The following is a 25,797-nucleotide window of genomic DNA, read 5'->3' on the forward strand; positions in this document are numbered from 1 at the left end:
GGAGCTCTGGGACTTTTGCGTGGTTTCCATACCCACTGCTGCCCACGCAGGAAACGCCCAGCACCCCTCCTGGGGCGACCAGACCCCGTAGGACACAAGGAGGGCAGCGCGCCCCCTTAAACCTTCACATAAATATCTAGTCCAAGTAGAAACAGTTTGGAGACAAGCCCCAGCCCTTCTTTCCAACGAGACTGCCATCCCGAAGACGCCACTGACACCCCTTGGTTTATTGCTCTCTCTCTGATGTGTCCCCAGAGCAGCAGGCTGGAAAATCTGCTTCCCAGTCGTTCGGGTCTAGGTGGGGATGGTCCGTCTGCAGGATCTCGGCCACTGACGCACCTCGAGTCTATACAGCCCGCTGGGGCCCCGGGCCACCCATCTGGACTGGGCTCGTGTCGCCTCAAGCATCTCCTGTAAGCAACTCCTTGCTTTCTGAGAACTTGCCCTGCCTGCACCCCCGAACAGGGGCCTGCGGGCCTGCAGGCCTGCCGTGCCTTCCAGGGCACAGCTGCCACCCCAGGGGAGATGTGGATGCGCAGGGATGTGGAGCACAGGGCAGAAACGACTGGCAGTGACAGAAAGGCTCCCAAGGCGGATCTTGGGAGGGCTTCGGGGTGGTGACCTCCCTTTAACTCGGTTGCTTATTTTTCTGGGAGCAAAATGTCTCCTCCTGCAACTCTTCTGTTGTGATATTCAAGGGACTGGCAACTTCCCCTGAGAAACATCTTTTGGATGAAACACAAATAGGCCAGAACAAGTGTTTTTAGTCAAACCAGTTCCTCCCTCTACCCGCCTTACCTTACTCCCAACCCTGCCCATCTGGTTCTTTGGGGGGAAAAAAATCTGGGTTTTTATCCAATTTAGATGTTTCTCTTAAGCACTATCACAGCCCTCACTTGCTGTGGGCCACACAAGCTGCAGGGCTATGTCTGCAATTTAGTACTCTGCTGCCAGGAGGGAATCCTGGGGAGGAGCAGGCTGTGAGGAAAGGGAAGGAGGACCTGTGTCCTCAAAGACACAACCCTCAGCAGCATTGCAACTTCTGAATCTGGCTTCCCTAAACAGGGAAGAAAGAAGACTAATTGTTCAGCCCACTCTGCAGTGGGGCAGCAGGAAGATGCAGTACCCACAGTTCTAAAACTTCATGGAGGCAACTGTTGTCCTTGATAGTTGGGATGCCCCTGTAGTTTCCCTATTTTAGTCTTAGACCAACAGGACCTAATTATCATTTCTCCAAACCAGGATTCATTTTTAGGGACCCTTTACAAAATGTTGTTTGTAAAATGTTAAAAATTTGTCCAGGAAGAGCTCATCATCTCAAAATCCAGGTCTCAAATGGTATTCCTTTCAATCATGGCCAGCCCTTGAGGCTAGACCCAGCAGCTTATTGTGCTGGGTGTAATCACAGCACCCAGTACATTCCAGTAGCAACCCCGGCACACTGAGGCAGGCATACAGCCAGACAGCCAGAGGCACTGGGTGACCTTTCCAACCCTGAGGTCCAGCAATTAACACCATTTGCTGGAATCTGCCTTTCCTGAGCTAGTTCTACAGCCTTAGCCTTTGAATGAGAGAAGAGATCCATTAGCATTCCCAGGAGCCCAGACAGTAATGAACCACCATCACTGCCCTGACATCTTCGGGTGGCATCTTCAGGTCAGAGACCATGGCTTAGGGTCCTTTAGAGGCGATTCAGCCTTCTGAAAATCCTGAAGCAGATCCTTGTTGTGCTGCCCTTGCCCAAGAGTGGACTTTGGCAGCAGAACTTTTAATCTCTACCTCAGTTTCTTCATCCGAAAAGGTCAGGCTAAACCCTCACCTCAAGACTTCAACTGAATTTAACTTGGGATGGGACAGTGGGCCCTGGGACTTCCTCAGCATCCCTGCTAGGGAACTGGCTGCCATTTGAGGAGGAGACGGAAATCTTATGGCATAAGCAAATAAATTGAGAAAGGGCTTTTTTCCTCATGAGGAAAAAAGGCTGAATTTGGACATGCCCAAGATGGGCATTTGTCCATTACACTGTTTAAACTGTCAAGAGAAATCCAGCCTCAAATGGGGCAGTACAGGAGTATGTCGACTTCAACTAATTTATCAAATTATTGATGACTCCTCTAACTCCATACAGAAATAAGAAATTCTTGAAGGGTTGGATTTTGGAACTCTGCACTCCATGTACCTTTAAAACTCACTTAACGCACTGTAGAGCTACTTGCGAACAAATAGTCCCATCAAGTTTGCCCACTTAGGGGCAGAGAGACTGTCTACGCTGTGGTCTAGGCCTCGGGCTGAGATCTTTTCATGCATGGTTCCAGTTCCCCTTCCCCAGCCTTGGCTGTGGAGGCTCCACTGCTGAGCCCTCCCCCACTCCTCTTACTCCCCACCTGGTGGGGGAGCAGCTTGGGAAGCAGGCTTCTAAAAGAAGGACGGGGGTTTGACAGGAGGCTGAAGCCCTCCCTGGGGTGGTGGTGGACAGGGACTCTCGCTTTGCCTGCTTCTAGGTTTCAGTGTTTCCAAAACCTGAGCCATCAGTTACATTCAGGACCTACTGCATGCTAGTCCCTGAGGGATGAAGAAATACCCCACTGTAGTGTGAGGTTAAGTGTCTGCTACAGGTTTATGTATTAAAAGCCTGGTTCCCAGGCTGGCACAATTGGGAGGGAGTGGAAACTTTAGGAGATAGTGTCTTACTGGAAGTCCTGAGGGTTATTGGGGGCATGCCCTTGAAGTGGATTGTAGGACCCTAGCCCCTTCTTCTTCTTCTTTTGCTTCCTGGATCTCAGGTGAATAGTTGGCTTTGCAAGTGCCATCCAGCATGTCCAGTAGAGGGCCAAAGACCCTTCAAGAATGGGTCGACCCAGTTTTGGACTGGAAACTTCAAAATTGTGAGCCACAATAAGTCTTTTGTCTTTACAAGTTAATTATCTCAGGTCTTTTGTTATAGTAACGGAAAGCTGATTCTAATACAGCTCCTATGTTTGAACAGTTGGTAGAAACAGATAAGAGACCAAGGATGACCAGAAAAGGTGAGTTGAGAAGTTGAATGATCTTTACCAAAAAGATGGTGGCCTATTTCTAGATGTCTCAAAGGATTTGTTTTTTTAGTAATAATGACTAACATTTGGATACACTCTCACATTGTGTCAGGTGCTGGTTTCCATTTCTAGACATTTTTGGCTAAGGGATGTTTGATGATCAATCATCCTCACTGTACAGATTAGGAAACTGAGGCTGAATGAGCTGAAGTACTCACCGAATTACTAATAAATGCAAAGCCGAGTTTTCAACCCTCACGCTAGGTGTGCTAAATGGGCCATTCTGTTCAACGATAGTGTCTGCAGTGGGCTTAAAGTCAAGGCAGACTGACAGAGGAGACACAGAACACAGGTGCCCAGGCCTCCAGCCCAGCCTAGGGTGCAGGGAGGGGGAACAGGAAAAGGATTCAGGGTAGAAGGAACAAATTCAACTTGAATGAATATGTGGCTCATTTGAGGATCTGCAAAGGCTGGGGTCTGAGTGTAGGAGAAAGAGGTGAAGCTGGAGAAGGAGAGAGCAACAGCGTGGTAGACGGAGAAGCACTGGGGGCCTTACCTAAGGCCTCTAGATAGGGAAGGTTGCTTCTTTGGGGAGACACTGTAGGGGATTTAAAAACACATATGTTTTGGCTCCACTTCAAAGCAGCTAAATATGAGTCTCCAGGGGTACAGCCTGTGCATCAGTATTTTTGTGTGAGTAGGTGGTGTTGCAGATGGAACCCAAGGCCTTACCCGTTCTAAGCCAGAACTCTACCACTGAACTGCATCTCCAGCCCTGCATCAGTATTTCCTAAGCCACTCTTCAGAATGTGACACTCCATGTAGGTCTTCCTTGGCTGTTTGGAGCTACCCCCAGTACCTTTCCAGCTATGGGGCTTGAAATTCTTTGTTTGGCTGAAACCAGTTTTGATTTAGATTTCTCTTACTAATGCTAACAGAATTCTGGGTTATATGGGGGAAGCTAATGGTCCAATATTGATATTTTTGCCAACCTCAGAAATACATGGATGTGCTGCTAATGTCTCTCAATCCATCATTAAGAGCCAGTTCTTGGCTATGCATTTGGTAAACTGCTTGAGCATTTTGAAAACTATTTGCCTTCACCATGTTATGAGAAACTGAGTTGCTTCACTGTACAACTCTGAGCAGGAATCAATCTTTTAAAATTTATCTCTCAAGTTTCTCTTTTAAACTTCAAGAGCTACCCTGGGGTCTGGTCATCTCAGATTTGATGAGCCAGTCTCCGTTCATGCTCTCCATAACCTCCAAGGTTTTATGGCCTCTGATCATATCACCTTTCTGGCTTCATCTTTCCACACTAAAGCCCTCAAGGAACAAAGCAGCCCTGCTCTCATGAAAAACTTTCTCTGGCTGATTACATTGCTCACCCTTCTACAGTTCTGAGATATTTTTTTTTTTTTTCTGCAGGCAAATGTAATAAAACTGCCAGGTCTGGATATAGCCTGCGTAGAATATTATTTTTGGCTTGGTTTCCAATGCCAGTTCTGATGGCATTTTAGCATTTTTTGAGCACTTGGTCCTGTGTGACCTCTGGCAAACATACATTTTGCAAAGACCCCAAAGTTGTCTTTTGTGGCTATAAACACAGACCGAACAAAGCCCATTTTCTTGGAATTTGGGTTGTGTTCTTGAAAATGATTTAATTTAGGCTTGCACCTGTAAAAGTTTCATATGGATTTTCCTGTGAATTCATAAACTTGTCCTGGCTATTTCTGCAGAACTTTTCATCTGTAGGACTGGAACTATTTGAGCTTTCTCTCCTTCACGTAATATATAATAAATTTAAACTAAGTCTGGATGCACAAGCAATCCTCAGGATGCCCACTGTTTATAATTCATCCAGAAAAGTACCTGTTTATTGTATTTTTTTTTTTTTTTTTTTGCTTCCAGTCTTTAAGGATAATTCTGATCTGTGGCATTTCCCTCCCACATTCTGTAGCTACTAACTATTGTAAGTGACCTTTGGGGTGGAACTTTGAAAGTCTAAACATAATTTATTCTTGAGTTTCTCTGTCCTCTCTCTAAGGCTCTGTCTACCATGTCTATCAAGTAGTCCAGTTTCATAGCCTCTTGTTAGAAAGTGTGTTGTGTTCACCCAGCTAACTGGAAGTTTAAAGCATGCTGACCAATACTACTCTTTTAGTATATATTCAAAGTGGCCATGAAAAATGACCCTTAGGTGGTTAGGCTCCTTTTGTGGACAAGAGGCACAATGTACCATGTGGAAAGACAATGACATAGTTTGGCCAGAAGGATGTCATTACCATCCTACATGATCACTACCCTCTTACCTGCAGGAGATCCTACAGATCGCTGTAGAACCCCCTTGCCATATTTGTTTCCATGACAATTTAGGAGAGGGCCTCTCTCTATTCCCTATTTTACTGCTTCCAAAGCATTTGTGAGTCTTGCTGTCACTGTAACTGTCATTGCTTTAGACAATTAAGAACCTCTTCACCTTTTTTTCTTTTTTTTAATTTCAGCTTTTGCCCTAAGAAAGCTCTCTCTTTCTCTGTGTGCATATTATTTCGTTTGCTTTGGTGTTTCCTTCACTCACTAGGAGAGACCCTTCTCCCTACTCATTAAACACACAGAATTCATTTTAACATTTGAATGGTTTAAAACACACACTCATTAACCTGATATTCCAGATAGCTCTCTTTAGAAACTGAGGAAGTATCTCATCCTTGATTTGAGTTCTTTCATATGCATTTAAAACACCTTGGCAGATTTTAGTTGCTCTTGGACATGTCTTAAGTGTGTATTATCAAATCAGTAATATTTCCCCCTCACACTTCTGTTTTATTCATTTAAAAAGAATTGAGTCCTAGGATCCAGGGAAGGCTCTGAGCTGGGTTTGCGGGGTTCTGAGATGAACAGTGGACAGTGCTGGACCTCTCCAGGCAATGTAGTGGAGGATCCAGACTTGAGGAACAATGGGTTCAGCACAATGTGACAAGGGCTTTGAGGGATTTATGTCCTAGAAGTACAAGTTTAGAGCCCATCTCCATTACTGCAAATTAACATAGGCCTTTGTAAAGTTGGCAAGGCTTTTGGAGATGGATGTTGGAAATATTTTTAACAAACTGAATCACTGATTGCAAAGCATGACATCACTAGTCACAGATGTACAGAGTTCAGCTCGGTGACTGTTACATTACCCACAGTGCTTTTCTCTATTAGTACCAGTTTCACACTGTTTGAAACAACTTCCACCAAAATTTGACCTCCTGGACAATCTGGATCCGACGGCTCCATGGATTAGCATTGATGCGCCATCAGTCTACTTTTGGGAACAGAATCTGGGAGCCTTCAGGGCCTGAAGGTCTAGCTCAGTCAGCCTGGGACAGGTTCATGGATTATTCTCCTTAGAACCTCCCCAGCACATCACAGCTGACAGGCAAGGATGTATTCACTGTGCTTGGTAGATAGATAAAAAGAGATTTCTAAGGAAAGAAAATTCTGGGAAAACAAATTTTTGGGGCATTCACATTCTTTCAATCTAGCATCAAATGTATTTTTAAAATATTGAAAAAGTAATATAGGTACATGTTAAAAATCAATTTCTTATTAAATGACTCTCCCTGGAGGTAATAACTGTTAAGAGTTTCATGTGCATCTTTCCAGATACTTTTATGTGCACATATAAAATCTACCCATCTACCTATCTGCCTGCCTATCTAATCTAATCGAATGCAATCTACTGATAATTTTGCCAAAAGCTATTAGCAACCTTTTGGAGGCTCCCTTTCCAGTAGGTATTTCCTACTTTAATTTCTTTCTTGGTTGAACAGTACTACAGACCCTTTCATTGGGCCAGGAACTAAGCAGTCACCATTATGTGCCCATGTCTATATGGACAGAATGAAATATGAAATAGTCCACAAGAGGGATGCAAAGTGTCTTCTAACAGCTGCATCTCGCCTCTTTGTGGACTTCCATTCTCACTTTGAAGTCACCTATTCTCTTCACATTCAGAAATCAGACAATTCACACTTACCCAAACTTACACTGCATAAGGTAAGCAACTTGCTTGAGGTTACCCAGCTAGCTTGGTGACCGAGTAGGGTTCTGGCAGGTCTGGGTGACTCTGGTTGCCATGCCACCTCTGATGAGCTCACCAGTTGCTTCCAGGCCTGGAGTTTCTCATTGATCGTTCAGCTTCTATTAACCCTAAGCCATGGTACATGCTCTCACTCTTACTCTGAACAGAAGCAGGACTATCTTTATATTCCCTAGCCTCAGTCCAGACTAGGTAGGCTCCCTCCTGATGATCTCCTAGCAGTTTATGAGGCTCTGTTCCCTGGGTATTTGGATTTAGGCCTCTCCTTCCATCTTTCTGCACCTGTCCATCTTGACTTTCAAGATTCTCAGTAAACTCCTGGATCAGCCATGTTTCTTTTTTCAACATTTCTCCTGTTCTTACTAGAATTAGAGTTTCCTCTTGAAGCTCTGTCTAAGACTTCAGATCACACCTACCATCTGGTCTACAGCTTGCAAATTCTTTCTGTAAAGCCTAGTATGAAAGCAAAAGAATTTACAAATTGCTTAACTGTCTGTGTTGAGATGGAAACTTTCAAGCCATTGCAGTAAATATAGGGAAAGAGAGAGATCTGGAATTTGGGATGGATCTACTTCCAGGTGTGTGGTCCAACTATGTCCTGTCCTATACCTGGCCTCTCAGCTTCTCTGCCTGCACAATCATGGCCGGGTTACCCCTGGGTCTCTGAGATCTAGGGATTCACTGAACTCTTGTTGGCTCTGTAACTAATCAGCCTTGCCTGTGCCTGACTCTGAAAATCCATTCTGTGGCCTCATCTGTAACATTTCTGCATTCCCCAGGTGAAAATGTTACTGAACAAGCAGGAAATCTTATTTGAAGAGTGACATTTTTATGCTCTAGCATCAGCATGAAGCAATACTATGGTGAACCTGAAACCATACCTTAAACACATTTAGTAGCCCTCTGTTGTTTCTAAGCAGCTTTTGGTATCTACCCACAATACACTAGGTTCCTATAATGAAGTACAGCCCACAGAATGTTTACCTCTCCCAGTTCCAGTAAGTTCTTGGGAGAAGAACCGTCTTGGAACCATTTACCCACCAAATGGCAACTGTGTGAACTGACAGTGTATCTGTGTCTTCTTCAACCAGCAGAAGACTTGGGGATTTGGATTAATGAACAGTTTGGTGCCAAGCACAAATACCATAGACTTTCAGCAATAGGAACAGATAACCAAGTTATTCATCAAATTCAAAACTGTTTAGAATGGCTAATGCAGAGCTGAAATAGAGAAGAGCCCCAGCTGACCGGAGGTGGGGAAAGGGGCCAACCCAGAAAGAAGACCTAATGTGTTGCTCCATGTAACATTCTTCCACACCACTGTTTTCTTTCTTACATTTGCCTGGGGTGGAGAAAATTTCTTTAGGAACATTAGAGAGGTAATACAGGATGCTGCAGTCTGAACAGGCTCCCTGGACCTCAGCAAAGCTATTGACACAGCAGAGACTACTTTCATCTCCCTTAGAAGGTTGATGTTAGGATTAGGTGAGTTCACCCAATAATAGCCCACTTAGAACACATGCCTGGCACAGAGTCAGTGTTGAAACATAGTTGCCAATATTTGCTTTATAGCATGCTTAAAAACCATTGTTTGGATTATAACAGAATATTATGCACAGAACCTTCTAGAGCTTTTGCATGTGTGGGAACTGCGTGGAAATCTGCAGAATTCCCCAAGGACTTCTAGATAACCTTGACTTCTGGGTGGGTTCTAGGTGCATTATCAGTTCTGTTCAAGGCCTGCTGAGTACTCATTATGATAACAGTCCCCCATGGAACTGCAGAATCATCTTAACTGGGTAACAGGCACAGCCATCTCCAGTTCGTAAATGAGCCTGAGACTCACAATAGTTAAGTGACTTATCCAAGGTTACCATGAATATAAATGGTAGGGCAGAGGTTCAAATCCAGCCCTTGTGATGGCGAGTTCAGTGTTTTTCTCGACAAACCACAGCTGCTTCTCATCTTCACCCAAGGTTTATCTTTTCTGTCAGTCCAATAATATGTCCCATATGTATAATGATGGATCACGCATTAGAAATGGGACTGTGTTTAGAGAAATACTATTTTCCAGACACTAACAAAAAACAATCTTCCCCATTCCCCCTAAAAAACTTAGGAAGTGAAGATAGATGATTGAATTCTTTGTATGTCTTTTAGATGGAAAGTGGTATTTTTTTTTTTTTTTTGGTGAAGTATTCATCGTGTACTTTCCTGGGCTTAGCAGCACTCTGAATGAGAGCAAAATATTACACAGTGGAAAAATGTTTAAGTAAATCTATCTACAGTCTCAGTTCATTCAGTCCTTTCAGTCCATGAGGCATTCAGAGGACATCTCATTTTAAGCCCGAAGGGCTTCTGCCCTTGGACATTTGTCATTGACCCAATAAGGCATTGCCAGAGTACTAGCTTGGCTTGGGTTTGCCTTGCTCTTATGGATTCTTTTTTTTTGGGGGGGGGGCGGTGCTGGGATTGAACTCAGGGGCACTCAACCACTGAGTCACATCCCCAGCCCTATTTTGTATTTTTTTAAAATATTTTTTTAGTTGTTGGTAGATCTTTATTTTACTTATTTATATATGGTGTTGAGAATCAAACCCAGTATCTCACACTTGCCAGTCAAGTACGCTACCACTAAGCTACAGCTCCTACTTTGTATTTTTTTTATTTAGAGACAGGGTCTCACTAAGTTGCTTAGCGCTTCACTAAGTTGCTGAGGCTGGCTTTGAGCATGCAATCTTCCTGCCTCAGCCTCCCATGCTGCTAGGATTATAGGTGTGTGCCACCTCACCTGGTTCTTGTTGGTTCTTAACTCAGGCTGGGGTTTGGGGGATGTGTTACCCATCAGACCCTGAATCAGTAAACCCTGCCAATAGCATCCATTTACTTATGAAGAAATCACACACCTGAAGTTTAAGGTGCTTCTTTCTCAAAATGTTCCCAGCAGAGAAAAATTAAAGCAATGGAACGGATGAGGGTGGCATCTAGCTTACTGCCATATGATCTTGAGGTGGGCAATAAGGGAAGCATTTTGAAATCACTATTCTGAAATCTGAATACAAATTATTTTAACTGTACTGACTGATGTATAACAAAATAAATTACGATCTCATGTTCTGAGACAAAAATGACCTGTGCCAATTTAGCAGCACAGGATTATTAGCAGAGCTGGACCTGTAAGCAGATGTTACCATGAATCTGGTAACTCTGATGGGTGAGCCAGACTCTAAGCAACATATCTCTTTTTGTTTTGCCTCCCTGTATCAATAGAAGCCTATTTGAGAAAATGAAATTGCATTAAAAAATCTATTTATTATTTATACTCAACTTCCTCCCATAAAGGACATTGAATTAAATGCAAATGAAAGCATATTATCCTCCAAAACTTCCAAGCAAATATTATTATTCTCTTCAAGGTAGCAATTATTTTGAGGAAACTCTGTAATTTTTATGAATCTGTGAATGCAACATGCATTTCTGTGTGCTTTTCTGACAACCAGAAAAATCCATGGGTGGAAGGCACAAGTATTGGGTGGGTATGTTCTTGCAAGAGTATCTGTTCTCAGGGTGGCACTGTCAGGAGCTAAAAATGCACACTAAAGGCCAATTTCTAAGTCACTACGATAGTTCAGTACTCACCCAGCAGATTTCAAAAGCCTGCATTTAAACAGGTAAAATGGTATCCATGCAAGGGGCAATTAACCAACAAAGTCAAGTGGATCAAACTTTGATAGGATCAAACTTTACATAACCGGTAATTGCAAAGTGAATTTTATAGCAGAATTCTATAGCATCATGGCTGAGGACAGGTATACCATGACATATGTTTAGGAGGCCCTTGTAGTAAGTCTCTATGAGTTTGTATGGGTGCACCTAATCTTGTTTCAAGACATCATCAGCTAGAAAAATCCTTCAAAATGCCTACAGAGGGTGAAAAATGTTTTGCATATCTCCTTAAGACTCCAAGCATGCTAAGAACAAAGTAATGATGCTGACACTTGCATTCAAGACTTAGGCAGAATATCTGTTTACAAGGATATACGAAGAGTAGTGTATTATCAGGTAATAGGACAAATGGTTGCTGTTAGGAAGGGCAAGCTGCTGCAAAGACCTTGAGGTCTGAGAGTCCATGAAGATGAACAAACATAATGAGAAACCACAATGGATGGTAACTACTAAAATGTGCTAATGAGGTAGAAGTCAACAAATTTTGGGGGGCATTTTTAGTCATATCTGCTTATCTCTGCTTTGGCCCATGGAGGGCACAGAATCTATTGGAATTGGCCTTATTTTTACCAGAGAGTTCACAGAATCTTTCACTTTCAAGTTTTTGCTGATTTTCAGATTCTGGAAAATCCAGTATCCTGATTTCGGAAAGTCCTGGTAACATTGCTTTAAATACAAAACTTAAAAAGGAAAAACAGATCCAATCAGTAATTCTATAATTAATCTTGCATACACTGATTGTTCCACTTCCATTCTTTACTGTTGCAATGTGGATATTGTAATTTTAAAAACTGGGTAGTGCATACTTGGGTTCGTCAATTAGCAGTGACTTAATCATGCTTTAAATGTGACCATAAAAGATACTTGCACTTATTTGACCATTTTCTGCCCACATTTCAAAGCTTCTTTTTTTTTTCAGATAAAAATAAAAGTTATTGGTTTCACACAAAATTTTACAGAAATAAAAGAATGTTATAATCATTAACATTAAGCTACTCTTCTAAAGTTTTGTAAGGAAGTGGCACATTCAGAAATCAAGTGCTGACGATGTGTCACACAAGCTGTCTCTCTTGGACAGTGGTTTCCAAATATATAGAGATAATTGGGGTAAAATATATAAAAAAATTGTTATTTGGAGAGATTCGGGTTCAGGCCAAAAGCTTCTTCTTTTTCGTGTCCTTAGAAAATTGTAGTTTTACATTCTTGCTTTCTGACCCCTGGGTTGTAACATGACGTAGCATTTTTTACCAACAGGAAAGACCTGACTAAGAAATGGGGTCTCCTTTTGAAAGATGTTTATTCATTCATCACTAAGGAAACTTGACATCTGCCTGGGATTGCAAGTGCACTTGGGTGAGGCAAGTCCTTAATTTTTTTCCATTACTCCTATTCACTGCTCTTTTATATTTGTTGCTAAGAGAAAGGATGCTGAAATTGAGCTATCATTTGGTCAAAATAAGTAAAGGAGGAGCTATTATTTGGTTAGGGCTGGATATCAGACAGGGGGAAAGTCTGGAATCTCTCTCCCTTAGGCTAAACTTATGTTTAGAGATGTTTGTTGAATGACGGAACAATGAATGCAGTTTGAAGAGCAAAGCTGTTCTCCTAAAGAGCCCCAGGAACACCTCAGACAAAAATTATTTAAACAATTACCTTTAAGGGGAAGTGCCCATTTCATTTCACTGAATTAACAGATTACAATTAGCCTGAATTGCTTTCTGATTTTCTTTGTCTGTTTCTGCTCAGTCTCACTTGGGAACATCCCATCTCTTTTTCTGGATGGCAGACTTCTTCAGGGATAGGGACCATGCTTCCTTCCTTGCTTACTCTGCATGCTTTAAGGCATGACCAAATTTGGCAACCATACTTGGTAAAAGAAGTGCTTGAACTTAATCATTTAGCAAGGAAAAAAAATAATACTTTAGACTCAAAGAACCCTGGTTCTGCCCCTTCACCTCTTTGGCCATCAGTTTCTTTTTCCAAGAAATGGAAATGACCCTACCTGTGAATGCCAGCTACTCAGGAGCAGTGAGTATCATCACAAGAGTGGCTTGAACACTCCTTGTCCCAATGTTAGGGACTTTCAGTACCTATTCCTTTCATTTTGCATTTACTCCTTTAAGAATTTTTATATTTGGGCAGGTCGAGGTAGCACATGCCTATAATCCCAGTTCTCTCGAGGCTGAGGCAGGAGGACAGCAAGTTCCAGGACAGCCTAGGCAACTTAGCAAGACCTTGTCCCAAAAATAAAAAATAAAAAGTGTTGGGTGTGTAGCTCAGTGGGGGAGTGCCCTGGGTTCCTTCTGTAGTACCTACCCCCATTCTTTCATTTGTCTTCACATGAGGGTGACTATTGAAGAGCAGACCCAAGGGATCTTTATTAAACAGGAGCTTCCGCACCCTCCTTCTGTGTTATTACACACTAGACAGACATCAGTCATACCCTGCAAGAGGTTTACAGGCAGACAGAGGTTTCTTGCCAAAAGTCAGAGATGCCCTCTTTGAATAAGATGCCAAGTTACTATAGGACCCCTTTTGTCACAAGTCTTGTTATTAAACAAATACCTGCAATTGAAGAGATAGTATGAGGCAGCACACTGTGGGTGGGGTGGGCATCCACATGTGTCTTTGGAATTTATCACCTTGGAGGGAAAGGATGGGAGCAGAGTTCTTAGAAAAAGGAACATGGGTCATATCTCACCAGTACCATAGTTCAGAGGGTCCCAGGAGGGCAAAGGGTCTTCACCATAAGCAGAAAAGCACAGTGTTCCCTTCAGAACGGGGAGAACTCGGCTCACTGCTAATATCATCTGCCCTGGAAGGTGGCAGCAAAAACCCGCCATGAGAATGCAGGCCGCCTGGATGTGTGGGTGCCCCACCCAGAGCCTTTGTCCTCTCTGTCATCTAGCATAGTCTTCCCTAGTTGTTAACTGGAGATCGGGTTCAGGGAAAGGGGACTTGCTTGTTACCTGATATGATAGTGAAGCAGCAAGACCACCCCCTTTCATATAATGTAAAAATACTATTTTGGGGTACACGGTACCATTCCTGTTTAAATTTGCATTAGGCCCTTTCCCAATTCTCCTCCTGCTGCCCTTCAGACCACAGCCAATCTCTTTAAAATAGAGGCTATGGCTCAAGATCCATCTGAAAAATTACCTGTGATGGTAGAAGAGCAAGATCTCTGAACTGGCTTTCTAGATATCTGTAACAGACGCCTGAGGAAGGGGCATCGTCTTAAAACAGGTAACATATTACCTTTTGTTTTTGCTGGAAGATCCTAAGACCAGATGGAGAAGGTGATTGAGGTCCTTGAGGTAACAGTCTGCCACTCAGTACGACCCACAATTCTGTCCCTTAAGCTACGTGGCTGAGCTCAGGGCGTCGGGGCGCTTGCGTTCCATAGGACTATTGAAACACCAAGAACAAATCTTTCCTGGACGCAACGGATAGTTCCCGCCTCTCCACCTGTGCTGGAGTCTACTTTTAAGGACACCCAACTTTTCTGCTAAAAGGAAGGCACAGTTCACCATTTACGCTAGGTGGCGCTATTTCTCCCTCATCTGTCCCCTAGGTACCCAATTTATAAAATAAATACAATCCAACGCCTTCTGAAACCACACCACATAATAGCAGCTCACCAGCTCGCATTAAAATCCCGATCTGGGGAAATTGATTCTACCTCCGAGCAAATCTAATGCAATTACATTTAAATGCAATCAAGAGTTGCACCCGAGCGTCCTTCACATAGGTTCTTCGCCTAAATACACCTGTCCTCTTGCCCCAGTTTATAACCTGGGGTAAGCCCCCGCTCAAGCCAGGCGCTGAGTTCTCGTGTTGCCCTGGCCGTCGTGTCCTACAGTCCACTTAGAAACGCCGAGGTCTCTCGGGAATCCCACCTCTTAGAGCTCAACCCAAGATCCGCACCTTCGGGTATTTGGACGCTCCCGTGCTGGGACTGCTTATTCCTGAGCCCAGATGGTGCACAACGCCGACGCCCCGTTTAGCTGCTCTTCAACCTCGAACTAAGCGGGAGGCGGGGGTCCTAGCGACGCAGGCCAATGGGGGCTCACGTCGGGATAGCGGGGTAGCAGGCTCCGTCCTAGGCTCCGTGGGCTGGGCCGGGCGGCCGCCCCAAGAAGAAATAACCGCGCGGGAGAGAGAGACTCCCCCATCCAGAACACGGCGGATTGGACGTGTTCCGGGTCTGCCCAACCACGCGCAATGCCTGCCGCCCGGAGAAGAGTATTTTAGGGGGAAAAAAGAGAACCAACACCAAACCACAAAAACTTTCCTGCTGCCAAGAGCTAAGGCGATCCAGGCGAGGCAAAGCTCCAAATCTGGGCAAGATGAGACGCGGGGTTGGGGAGGACCAAATCAGTGCGGTGGCCCCAGCAAGTGTCGGCGGCGCCTTGGGGATGTCAGAGCCAGCCTGCCCGGCTGCTGGCCCGCGCTTACCTTGGCGGCTGCATGAGCCCCTGCAGCCCGCGGGGGGTGGCGCTGGCGGGGCTGCGGGCTAAGAGCGGGTGCCGGGACTTCGCTCGTCGGCCCAAGGGCAAGATGGGAGGGGCTCGGCTGGCGCTGGTCCCGCAGCCCCTGCCGGCTCAGAAGCGGCCCGGGGCGCGCCGCCTGCTCCCGGGCTGCATGCCTGCGAGCGCCTGGAGAAGCCGGCCCGGAAGCCTACGGCCAGTGCTTCCCGGCCCAGCGGCTCGGGCAGCACAGCCCGCGCTTCGGAGACAACTGCAGAGTGGAGCGGCCCGGGCCAGCCCCCTCCCTCACCCGGCCCCCGCCCGCTGCCGCCGCCGAGCGCGGCGTAGCGAGGATCGTTTGCGCGCGGAGGGGAGGGGGCGGGCCGGCTCCCCGGGAGCTGGCGGGGGGCGAGTGCGGGCGGGGCTGGCCAGGAGGTGGGGCGCGGGCTCCGAATGCCCCGCCCCGCCGCGGCCCCACCCTTCCGTATCAGCACCAGAGGGTTGGGTGGGTGAGTAGGGTGGGATCTGGTGCTCCTGCCGGAAAGTCAAGATTTTCCTTGGGCTCTCGGGATGGGGGGAGGGCGGTGTGAGCTGCAAGTGCAGATCCCCAACCCGCACCTCCAACTTTCGAATCCCCTTCTGGGATGCCGTGGAGTGTACATTTTCCACCTTTGGGCCCACGGTGGTCAAGGGGAAGTTATTCTGAGGTTTCTGGAAAAGACAGTTACATCCAAGAAAAATGCTGCTGTGCTCTGCAGAGATGCACCTTTGTATTCTGTTAAGATATAAGAATTTTCTTTAAAAAAAAAAACAAGAATGCATATGTATTACATGCGCGATGCACAAATACTTCTTGGCTGCAATTTTACACAAATCAGGAGTATTTAGAGTAAAAAGGCCATATCATACACCCTCCCCATTGCAGCCCATCCCCAGAGGTAACTTTCGGTCAGAGTGTGCTTCTGCCGTGCTTCTTTCCAGTCTTTGCGCTTTTCATGCACACACACAGATTGCAAATGGAATCTCACCGGCTTTTAAAAAAGTATGTTTCATTATGCAGCGCATGCACACAGGTGCAAGAGGGGCCAGGTCGGCAATTTCCCAGGGGTTCCTGGGGCCCAGTGAAGGACCCTTGCTGTGAAACAGCAAAGAGTCGCCCTTCATGGATTTGAAACCTCAGCTGGGGTGTGAACTCAGCTCGTACACAGCTCACACCCAAATTAGCAGTGCGCAGAGTTGCCAGTACAGTTTAGACAGGGTTATGACCTTCCCATTCTTACTGAACAAACTGTCTTGAATGTTGCTCCTATGAGAACTCTTCGGATTTGCTTAAAAACGAAAAGGTACCCTCCACATTAAAACAGATCTTTTTTTTTTTTTTTTTTTTTTTTTTTTTTTTTTATGCTTGTGGTCTTGAGGGATGTGGTTTTAACCCAATATTCTGTGTTTTATTGGGCAAGTGTATATGGATAATCTATAGCTGAGATATAAATAAAATCCATGTGATTCAGCAGGAAGGGATTGAGTATTGCCATGGCTGGTTTCTATGATTAGCTCTGACCTTGGACAAGTCTTTTAGCTCTGCTGGGCCTCAGTTTCCTTGTTTATAAATAGAGTACCAGACATTGAATGAGTGTGTGTGTGTGTGTGTGTGTGCATGTGTGTGTGTGTGTGCATGTGTGTGTGTGTGTGTGTGTGTGTCTTCTAGTTCTAACATTGGGTGAAAAACTAGTTTTTCCCCTTCTTCAACAAGTATGGACCTTCAGCCAATATGTCCTTTGTTGAGAAGTCTCTTAATATGGAATCTTAAATCTCACTCCTTGCTTTTCCAACAGTGATCTCAATCTGCAGTTATCCAGTTATTAGGGTGACCCTTCCCTGTCTGCCTCTCCTACCATACTATCCTCTTCAGAAGATAGGAACCAGGACTCCCTGGAGTCATCCTTGCATCCCTAGTATTTTAGTCCATTGCCTGGCCTGTATTAGGCACACTACAAAAATGACTATCTTTCAGATAATAGATTTCTTACAGTTCTACCAAATTGCCTGGCATTTTTAAAAGATCTATAAGTGGAAACATCTCTTTTTTCAAATGAAGATTTTGGAAAGTACCCTGCAGGGTTTTTTTTCTTCCTATGGGGACCAACAGTTCTCTTTCTGGATGAGTGCAGACTATTCTTAGCTCATTTGTGAGGCTTTGGAGGGGTCCAACAGCTATTTACCTTGATCAGTGTAGACGCCTGTGGAGAAGACACCGAATATTAATGCTACTCATTAAGTACTTGATTAAGTTGGAACTATGCACAGGCAGTTGGAATACACACATGAGCACTCAGATTTAAATGAGGCCATGGGGTGTGTTTAGGGTGCAAATTAACCACTGTATGTGCCTTCAACCAACAATCTGGAAACATTTCTAATAAAAACTTCAGGGGATCGGTGTCTTTCTTAACTGCACAGAGCCTACATTACTTAAAAAGATGAATGGGAAATAGACAACCTGGGTTGAGGAGGATTTTATTTTTTTCTAAATAAGGCCATTAAGAATCAAGGGTAAGGAGGTGAATGTCTAAGGCAGCATAAGGATAATATCTACGTACGTTTCTCTCTTGTCTGATGTGCAGAGAAGGAGAAGTTAAAAATCAGATCCCATGTTTACAGAGGAAAATAGGAGTCTGGGGTTTCTACCTCTTCTTGGCAACTCTTTCCTCTCCCTCCCTTTTGTGAGAAGGATGGGTGCTCACTGCCCAGCCGCCTGATCCCCCTGGATGCCACTTCTGAAAACTGTTAGTTTATGGGAAAAGCACAGTGCTGCAGAGCAGGCTGCTGCTTTGATGGTTCTTATGGAACTTCAAGCTGGAGTTAGGAGGCTCTTCTGGGATGCACCACACTCAGTGCCTGCCCCCCCCCCAACATCCTAGTGCTATTGGAATATGGAGTAATGTGCTGTTCCCATGAGCAGTGGCTCAGAGGAACATGGTGCTGTGAGAATGCACCCTTGGGATGTGGATTCAAGGTGAAGTATTAAGGATTTCTTCCCTGCTGATGGAGCCAGGGCTGTCCCTTTGGATTGGATGCCCTGCCCTTTATATTTTTCTGGGCAAATTCTTGTTCACAAGTAAAAAGGCAACTTCATGGAGCTGCAGATCAGGACCTCTTACAGGACTCTGCGGATGAAGTAGAGGCTGATTATCCCACCCTTGGCTCCAGTGGGTCAAGGGGAGGCCATAGGTGCTGGGGTTTCTGTGCTTGGCACAGCTTGGAGGGAGCTGCTTCTCTCCAGGATGGATGCTTCTCAGATTTTTGCATCAAGCACTTATTTCATGTCAGGGCCTGGGTTGCATCCTGTATGGGGTGCTGATTGCAAAATAGCATCTGTCCTTAGGCACCTGCAGTCTAGTTGGAAAAGAGTAAATTAGTCTCAGTGGCTGGGGGTGGCATGAGCCTTAGCAGCTCCATTGTCCCTCCGCATCACTCCTCTCCCCATGTCATTCTAGTTAAATATAGCACTTGTGCAAATCCTGCTTTAAGGCCAACTCTTCTGATTAGATTGCTGCTCTGAGGCCCCTATAGACATAGTAGAGATGCAAAGTAGAAGGGAATAAGAAACAGAAGGATTCCATGTCAGGGGCTTGAGGAGATGGGGAGGTTTATTTCTAGTCAGAAGGATTAGGAAAGTCTTTATGGAAGAGGTGCCACCTGAGTTGGTCTCAGAGGATAGATTTAATTTTGTGTGTAGATGAGAGGGAATCAGGGAAAATACCCAGGCAGGGAGTCACTTGTGTAAAGGCTTGGAGCTGGCAAAGGTGGGCAAGTCCAGTGAGGAGTAAATCTCGCTGAAGTGTGTACACTGGAGAGGAGATAAGTGGTGGAGAAGGGAGATTAGGGCGTCATCATGATTGTGATTGTTATGTGTTTTTTCTAATGTGGTCTCCCTGTCAAGAGTGGCCATAAACCAAGACAGTCCCTCCTGAAGAGCCCTGATGGGGAAAGTCAGGTTCAAGTGTGCCATTCATGTGGGACACAATGAGGAGTGAATTCAAAATGCATGAAGCAGAAGAAATTTGTTCCAAGAGAAGTTGTTCTAAGAGAAATTAAGGGGCTGGGGTTGTGGCTCAGTGGTAGAGTGCTCGCCTAGTATGTGTGAGGCACTGGGTTCGATTCTCAGCACCACATAAAAATAAATGAATAAAATAAAGGTCCATCAACAACTAATATATATATATATATATTAAAAAGAGAAAGAGAGAGGGGAGAGAGAGAGAGAGAGAGAGAGAGAGAGAGAGAGAGAGAGGTTAGGAGGGAGGCCAAAGGGAAGTCTGGAGGTGGTAAAGCTCAGCCAGAGGATGGTGATGTGGAGAGAGACAGAAAAATGGTGGGGTGGGGAGGGGGGAGAGAAATAGAGAGAGAATGTATGGGACTATAGCATTATCCCTTAGTTTTTTGGGGGTTGTGAATTGGCTAGTTTAAAGAAATAAATGTGTGTGCATGGAGGGGGCACTTATTTACACAAATCTGACATTAGATTTTACTTTGGCCAGCAGCTATGGATATGTTGGGTTTGGGGTCAGTGGAATGAAAACATGTAGGCCAAATGGCAAAAACCACATGGGGAGGGGAAGTTTTAAGTAGGCCCAAGGTGGTTGGGTATAACTGGATTTTCAACAATTTATGTCAGGTCTAAAAATGAAAGCCAGAGGCACCAACTACATGCAACGAATTTGTGACTTGGGACTATACTGTGGAGCACCTTGGCTGCAGAGCAAGCAAGAGGGAATCATTGGAGGTTATGACTAAAGGAATAATGTAGGTGGAGTTCCACTGTATTTTCTTCTTCTTTTAAAAAATTTGTTCTAATTAGTTATACATGACAGTAGAATGCATTTGGACACCAAGTATACAAATGGAGCACAACTTCTCCTTCCACTGGCTGTACGTGGTGCAGAGTCACACTGGTAATATAACCATACATGTATATAGGGTAATAATGTCCATCTCCTTTCCACCCCACACCCACTCCTCACCCCTCTCTCCTCTCTGCACAATTCAAAGTTGGAACTCCACTTTTAATGGAAATGGTTTGGAGAGATAGGAGACCAGATAGATGATTCTATTAATCTTGGCACAATGTTACTGAGAGCATGACTCAGGTTGCTAAGACCACATTGGGAAGTACAGGGCTGTTGGAAGACCTAAAAGTTTTGCAGAAGTGGGAGGTAGAGGAGTATCAAAGTGGTAGAAGTGCTAAGTTTTTGTTACAGAGACTGGAAAATCAGGAGGAAAAGCTTGGAGGGGGAGAGGGTGAATGGTGTTCAGATCGACCATCAAATGGACAACTACCGTGGACTCAGCACAGAAAGGAATCTTAAAAATCTTACTGCGAAAATCATTGTCCATAGTTGACAGTATGTGCACGTATTTAAGTAAGTCCCTGAGAAGAAAGGAAGACCTGATTAACTCATTATGTTTCTTTTTAGTCTTCTTTCCCACAGGCCACTCATTTGCTTCTCATGGTGAGGGCCATAATCAAGACAAAAAGATGCTTTTGGTTTTGTATTTTTTGTTTGTTAAATAAGTCAACAATTAGCCATAGCAATAGAAAGCAAACAGCACATTTCTTCCTTGTTGTTTCATGATTTTGGACAATAGAAAAGGGTGACTGGAATGAGGGTTTTACCGTGAAGCTTCGACTGTGTGATTTGCTGGCTGGTTTAGACATGAGAATAGTTGCAGGGTTTGGCAACCACAGCTGCAGGAGAACAGCTGGGATGTGGTCAGCAAACACATCCTCTGCTCCCACAGCGACACCCACAGAAGCCTGTGCTTGACAGTTTAGAGACCTTGGGGCCAGCTGGCATACTGCATTCCCTGCATGTGAGGGGAGGGCAAGGCCTGCTCAGCTCTTCATCTGGATGCAGCATCCATTTGGCTTTGTTTTTGCAATTGTTTCCTAAGTTCTTGCTGCCTCTGTCCTCAGGAGTACTCCATGAGGCAGGTGTGAGGAGTCGTGTTTCGAAGGAGTGCAAAAGTTAATCAAGTTGATGAGCGAGTGGTAGAGTCAGGATTTGAATCTTAGTCCAACTGAATCCAAAACCAATGTGTTTTTCACTAAGTTTGGGGTCTCTTTCCCTTAATGCAATTTTCCTGCACTTACTTTTTAGGCTTAAGCCAGAAACCCCTATACCCTATTCTTTGGGGAGCATGAGTTTGTCCCACTTTCTGCAGCACTGCTAAAGCTAGTGGAGTATGACTGCAGGGCTGTCCCCTCCAGTCAGATGCACCCAGGGTCCATGGATGAGCTCTGCTGATGCAATATTTTTCTGGTGGGCTCTGAAGGACTCTATTAAGTCTTGCAAACCATGGTGAAGCTCACAGTGTCACTAGATTCCCCTAAGTATTCAGATGAGGCTCCCAGAAAGTGACTGAGTCATACTTACTTCTGGGGATCTGTGGTTGAACAAAATTTGGGGGCCTTTTGAAGGGATCTTATTGGATGACATAAATAAATTCTACAACCTCATATATGGAGTTTGTGTTGATTTTTGTTTTCCATCCCAAACTGGTTTTTTAAAGTTCTCCTAGGAGATCACTAAGCATTGAACATAGTCCATAGATTAGACAAATTTGACCATGGACAGCAGTGGGGAGGTTCAAGAATCTGTTCTTTGTTGGAGGTGTTGCTTGAGAGGTTCAATTATATTTTTAGCAAAAGACATCATTAGTATTTAAAAACATGTCAATGAGTGTTGAGATGATGTATCAGTTAGGGTAGAGCTGGATTACTGTCACACGGAGTAATATGACTTCAAGAATCACATTTATGTAACTCTTACATAATTGTCTAGGGTGAACTTTTAGGGTTGGTGGGAGACTCTGCTCCATGTGGTCATTCAGGGATTCAGGTTTCTTATAAGTCATCATTTCACTATCCCCCTTCCTATCGTAACATACATAATTGAAGCTGGGTTGCTGCCAAACCTGAGTTAACAGCCTATAAGAAGGGGAAGGAGTGTGGAGGAAGCATGACCTTTCCTGTAGCATATTCCTCTCATATTCCATTTGAGAGAAGTCTGATGTCCACATCTAGCTACAAGAGTTTCAGAAATTGATATAGTTGGGCAGACATTGTTTTATTACTATGGAATGAGGGAAGCTAGATTTTGGACAATTAGTAGCTGGGTGCATGTCATTGATCATAGAGGGGGAAGTGCTGGCTCTGTACCATGAAGACCTGGGTTTGAGTCTTTGCTCTATCACTTATAACTGGGCAATCAGTCCTCTCTCTCTGGCCTTTGCTTGCTTCAACTGCTGTCTTCCTTTAATAGCCCCTGGGAGGGGTTTAATAATGTAGGTACTTGATTATGTCAGAGTTGTAAGAAATGAAACCAACATGAACTGGCTTGAGAAAGGGAGATTTAGTTTGAGCGCTAAGTCATCTCACAGGACTCAAAGGCAGAACATGCAGATAAAGTTTCGTAGGGAAGGGCTGGAATTGGAGCAAGAAGCATTTGAGAGGAACAGGAGGAAAGAGGAGAGAATGCTAGAGGTCATCAATCCAGTAGCAAGTACTGTTTGTACTAAGTCCCAAATCAATCCTGACTGCATCCCTTTCTCTCCATCTCTACCTGCTACTCTAGTCCAAGCAACCTTTAAGCCTTGCCTGGACCACAACAGCCCAGTGACTGGTCTCTCTCTGCCTCCATTTCTGTGTTCTCCAATTCATTCTTTCACACGCAACCAGAGTGAAGTTTAGAAATATTAACAAGATCATGTTTCCATGAACAAGATCATGTCTTATGTTTGAGACCTCTATGTCTTATGTCTTTCTACAGCATGTAGGATAAAATCCCTGTGCTTTACTCAAGCTTACCAAGCCCCATGTGATGTGATCCCTCCCTCTCTGCCTGTATCTATCACTCTGCCCCTCTCTCACGTTAGCTGGTAGTTGCATTAGCTGTGTGGCCCCACTGTATCAAAACATGCCTTCTATAGCTTGCTTTGGCTTCCAGGCCTTTCTACTGGTTATTTCCCTGCCTGGAGAACTTTTAGGATCTCCTTTCAGTAATTTACACCTCAGTATAAAATCTCAGAATGACCTCTCTCTATTCTGTTTCTCTAATTTTTTACGTAGGAGCTATCACAATGTCATAGTTTTTTTCACTAATTTACCTATTTATTGTTACCAAGGTCTCAGATCTCATCACCCCAGTAAATAAAATCTTTATAAAAGCAGAGAACTGTCTATCTTGTTCTTTGATATATCCCTTTGCCTCAGAACAGTTTTTGAATGAGCTGTGTGTATTAAAAACATATGCATGTTTATTGTTTCTAATCTTTTCAAATTTAACCATTTATTTTGAAACTTTCCACTTTAACAAATATACAGTTAACATATGTCTACATTATTCCATGACTTAGATATACCATAACTAATTCAAACAATTTTCTACTGTTGGACATTTAGAGAAATTCTAAAATAGGAACATTTTTGCACATTCTTTATTACTTCCTAGAATACATTTACACATCAAATAAGTCAAAAGATATTCATATTTTTGGGGCTTGATGTGAAAAGCAAAACTGGCTTTTAAGGAAATTGAAATTGCTTTTACTCATTCCTGTGGGGTAACAGAATGTCAAGCTCCTCAGGTCCTAGGAAAAGGACCACTACAATTTTAACTTTTGCCTCTTTGATGTACTAAAAAAATATTATCTCATTGTGTTGATTCATATTTGAAAAAATTACCAGGGTGGTTGAACACTTTTCTTCTATTATTTTACTTACTTCTTTTGTCTTTTTGAATCATCTGTTCACCTCCTTGGCCTCTTTTTGAAATCAGCACTTCTTCTCCATGTGTTTTTTCTTGGCTTTGGGTTTCCTCTCTCATCCGCAGAGACCCACATTCAGGTGAGGGTGCACATATGTAGAAAGGAGGGAAATTGACTCTTGCTATGTACTCTAAGCTCCGAGAGGTCTTCTCCTTCCTCACTATTAGAATACAAATTGTTAGTACCGATGACTGGGATTGCTTGAAAAGAAAAGTCACCTACCTGTGACACAGGTGGAGTGTTACACAAGCCGGGCACATTCCCTACCAAAGGCTTCCAAACCTAGCAAAGTGTTTGTGAAAGACAATGAGGAATCCTTCACTCAGCACAAAACTGAAGCATGAGCATCTTTATCAGAATGGAAGTGTTCTATTTCTCCATTCTGCAGATATGTTCAAAGCTGACCAAAGCCAACCCATTATATGGCTATTCATGGAACACCAAAGCTTGGCAGACTAGTAGGCATCTAGAGGTGCCTTCCTGGACCTTCTAGAAGCATCAGCAGTGGTTGAGGCTTTATGGTAAGATATAAGCAAAATATTTCCTTGTATAGTGGACAGTGCCCACCAAACTTGGGGCTTACTCTCTAACACCCCTGAGATGGAATCACAGATTTCAGACTTAAACAGAGATGCTTTTGCAATGGTTAAATGCTGGAAACAACATTTTTTTGTTGTTAGTCTGTTATTTTTCTGCTCTTCTTTTCTAGGGAAAACATGCCTTTGAGTGGAGCTGATTCACAGCAGGAAACTGAAGCCTGAGTCTACTGATCTTTTCTAAGAGAAGATGTAGATGCAGGCTGGGGCCCAGGCACAGCAAAAGGAGGACTGATGCATGAAAGCAGGGCTCCTCACACCCAGAGCCGCGCTTTGCTTTGCAGGTTCACCTTTCTGTTTGTTGGGTCTTTGTCCATGTGCATGTAGGTGCATGAGTTAAAGCATTCTTTCTTAAAAGAAATATTAGCAGTAGGAGAAAGTCATTGTTTAAAATATCTTTCTTATCAAAGTAAAAAGCTGGCAAATACACATTTGGCTAGTTTTTCCCCTTATCTGAAATCCCCAATCATTAGATCTACTGCTTTAAATGACAGGCTCTCAATATCACAGTGGCTGTGACAGTCTGTCTTAGTGGGAAATCCCATCTACAGAGCCCCCAAAGCTACTTTCTGTGGGGAGCCCTTTTCTTAGCTGTAGTGGAAACCAGGTCTCCTCTGCTGTCACCCTGGTGAGGAGTCAGGCCATCAAGTTCAGGTGAGCCCTGGATGAGTACCATGAGTACTGCTTAGCCCATAGGAGCTTCGGCCCCAGAACAGGGCAGGGCTGTGACCCAGGGACCCCAGAAGATTCCCCAGGGAAAACCCAGGAGGAAAAGTCAGGACTGTAAGTATTTCCTCAATTACTAGTTCTCCTCTCCCTCCCAGCTTCTTCAGATCTGATTCATTTTAGGAATCATGGGGTCTCCAGGGAAATTCCTTAAGGAGTCAGTTTATTGAACGGAAGTTAACTTGCTTGTTTTTAAATAATCAGGGGCTGAACATTGGAAATTTAATTTTAGAAAACTCAAAATAAAAAAGATAAACATAAGTAAAAAAGAAGCTTCACTATGTTTCCTGTTGTGAAAACAAAAACAAAAACAAAACAAAGCCCCAAAACAC

At 44.1% G+C, this 25,797-nt stretch overlaps 2 protein-coding genes across 2 annotated transcripts in view; one reads left to right on the plus strand and one right to left on the minus strand.

Annotated features, from left to right (window-relative positions):
* Rgma (repulsive guidance molecule BMP co-receptor a) overlaps positions 1 to 15,375 on the minus strand; it is a 39,409-nt gene extending 24,034 nt beyond the window's left edge. The window contains exon 1 of the mRNA XM_027956135.2: positions 15,304 to 15,375. Within this exon, the coding sequence (XP_027811936.2) occupies positions 15,304 to 15,317 (14 nt within the window). The 5' untranslated portion in view covers positions 15,318 to 15,375. The remainder of the gene's footprint in view (positions 1 to 15,303) is intronic.
* The window catches only part of Chd2 (chromodomain helicase DNA binding protein 2), a 183,212-nt gene extending 158,271 nt beyond the window's left edge, over positions 1 to 24,941 (plus strand). Inside the window, exon 39 of the mRNA XM_071608653.1 lies at positions 24,853 to 24,941. Within this exon, the coding sequence (XP_071464754.1) occupies positions 24,853 to 24,904 (52 nt within the window). The 3' untranslated portion in view covers positions 24,905 to 24,941. The remainder of the gene's footprint in view (positions 1 to 24,852) is intronic.
* Positions 24,942 to 25,797: the final 856 nt, after the last annotated feature.

Source organism: Marmota flaviventris, chromosome 2, assembly GCF_047511675.1.
Source record: "Marmota flaviventris isolate mMarFla1 chromosome 2, mMarFla1.hap1, whole genome shotgun sequence".
NCBI classification, from domain to species: domain Eukaryota; kingdom Metazoa; phylum Chordata; class Mammalia; order Rodentia; family Sciuridae; genus Marmota; species Marmota flaviventris.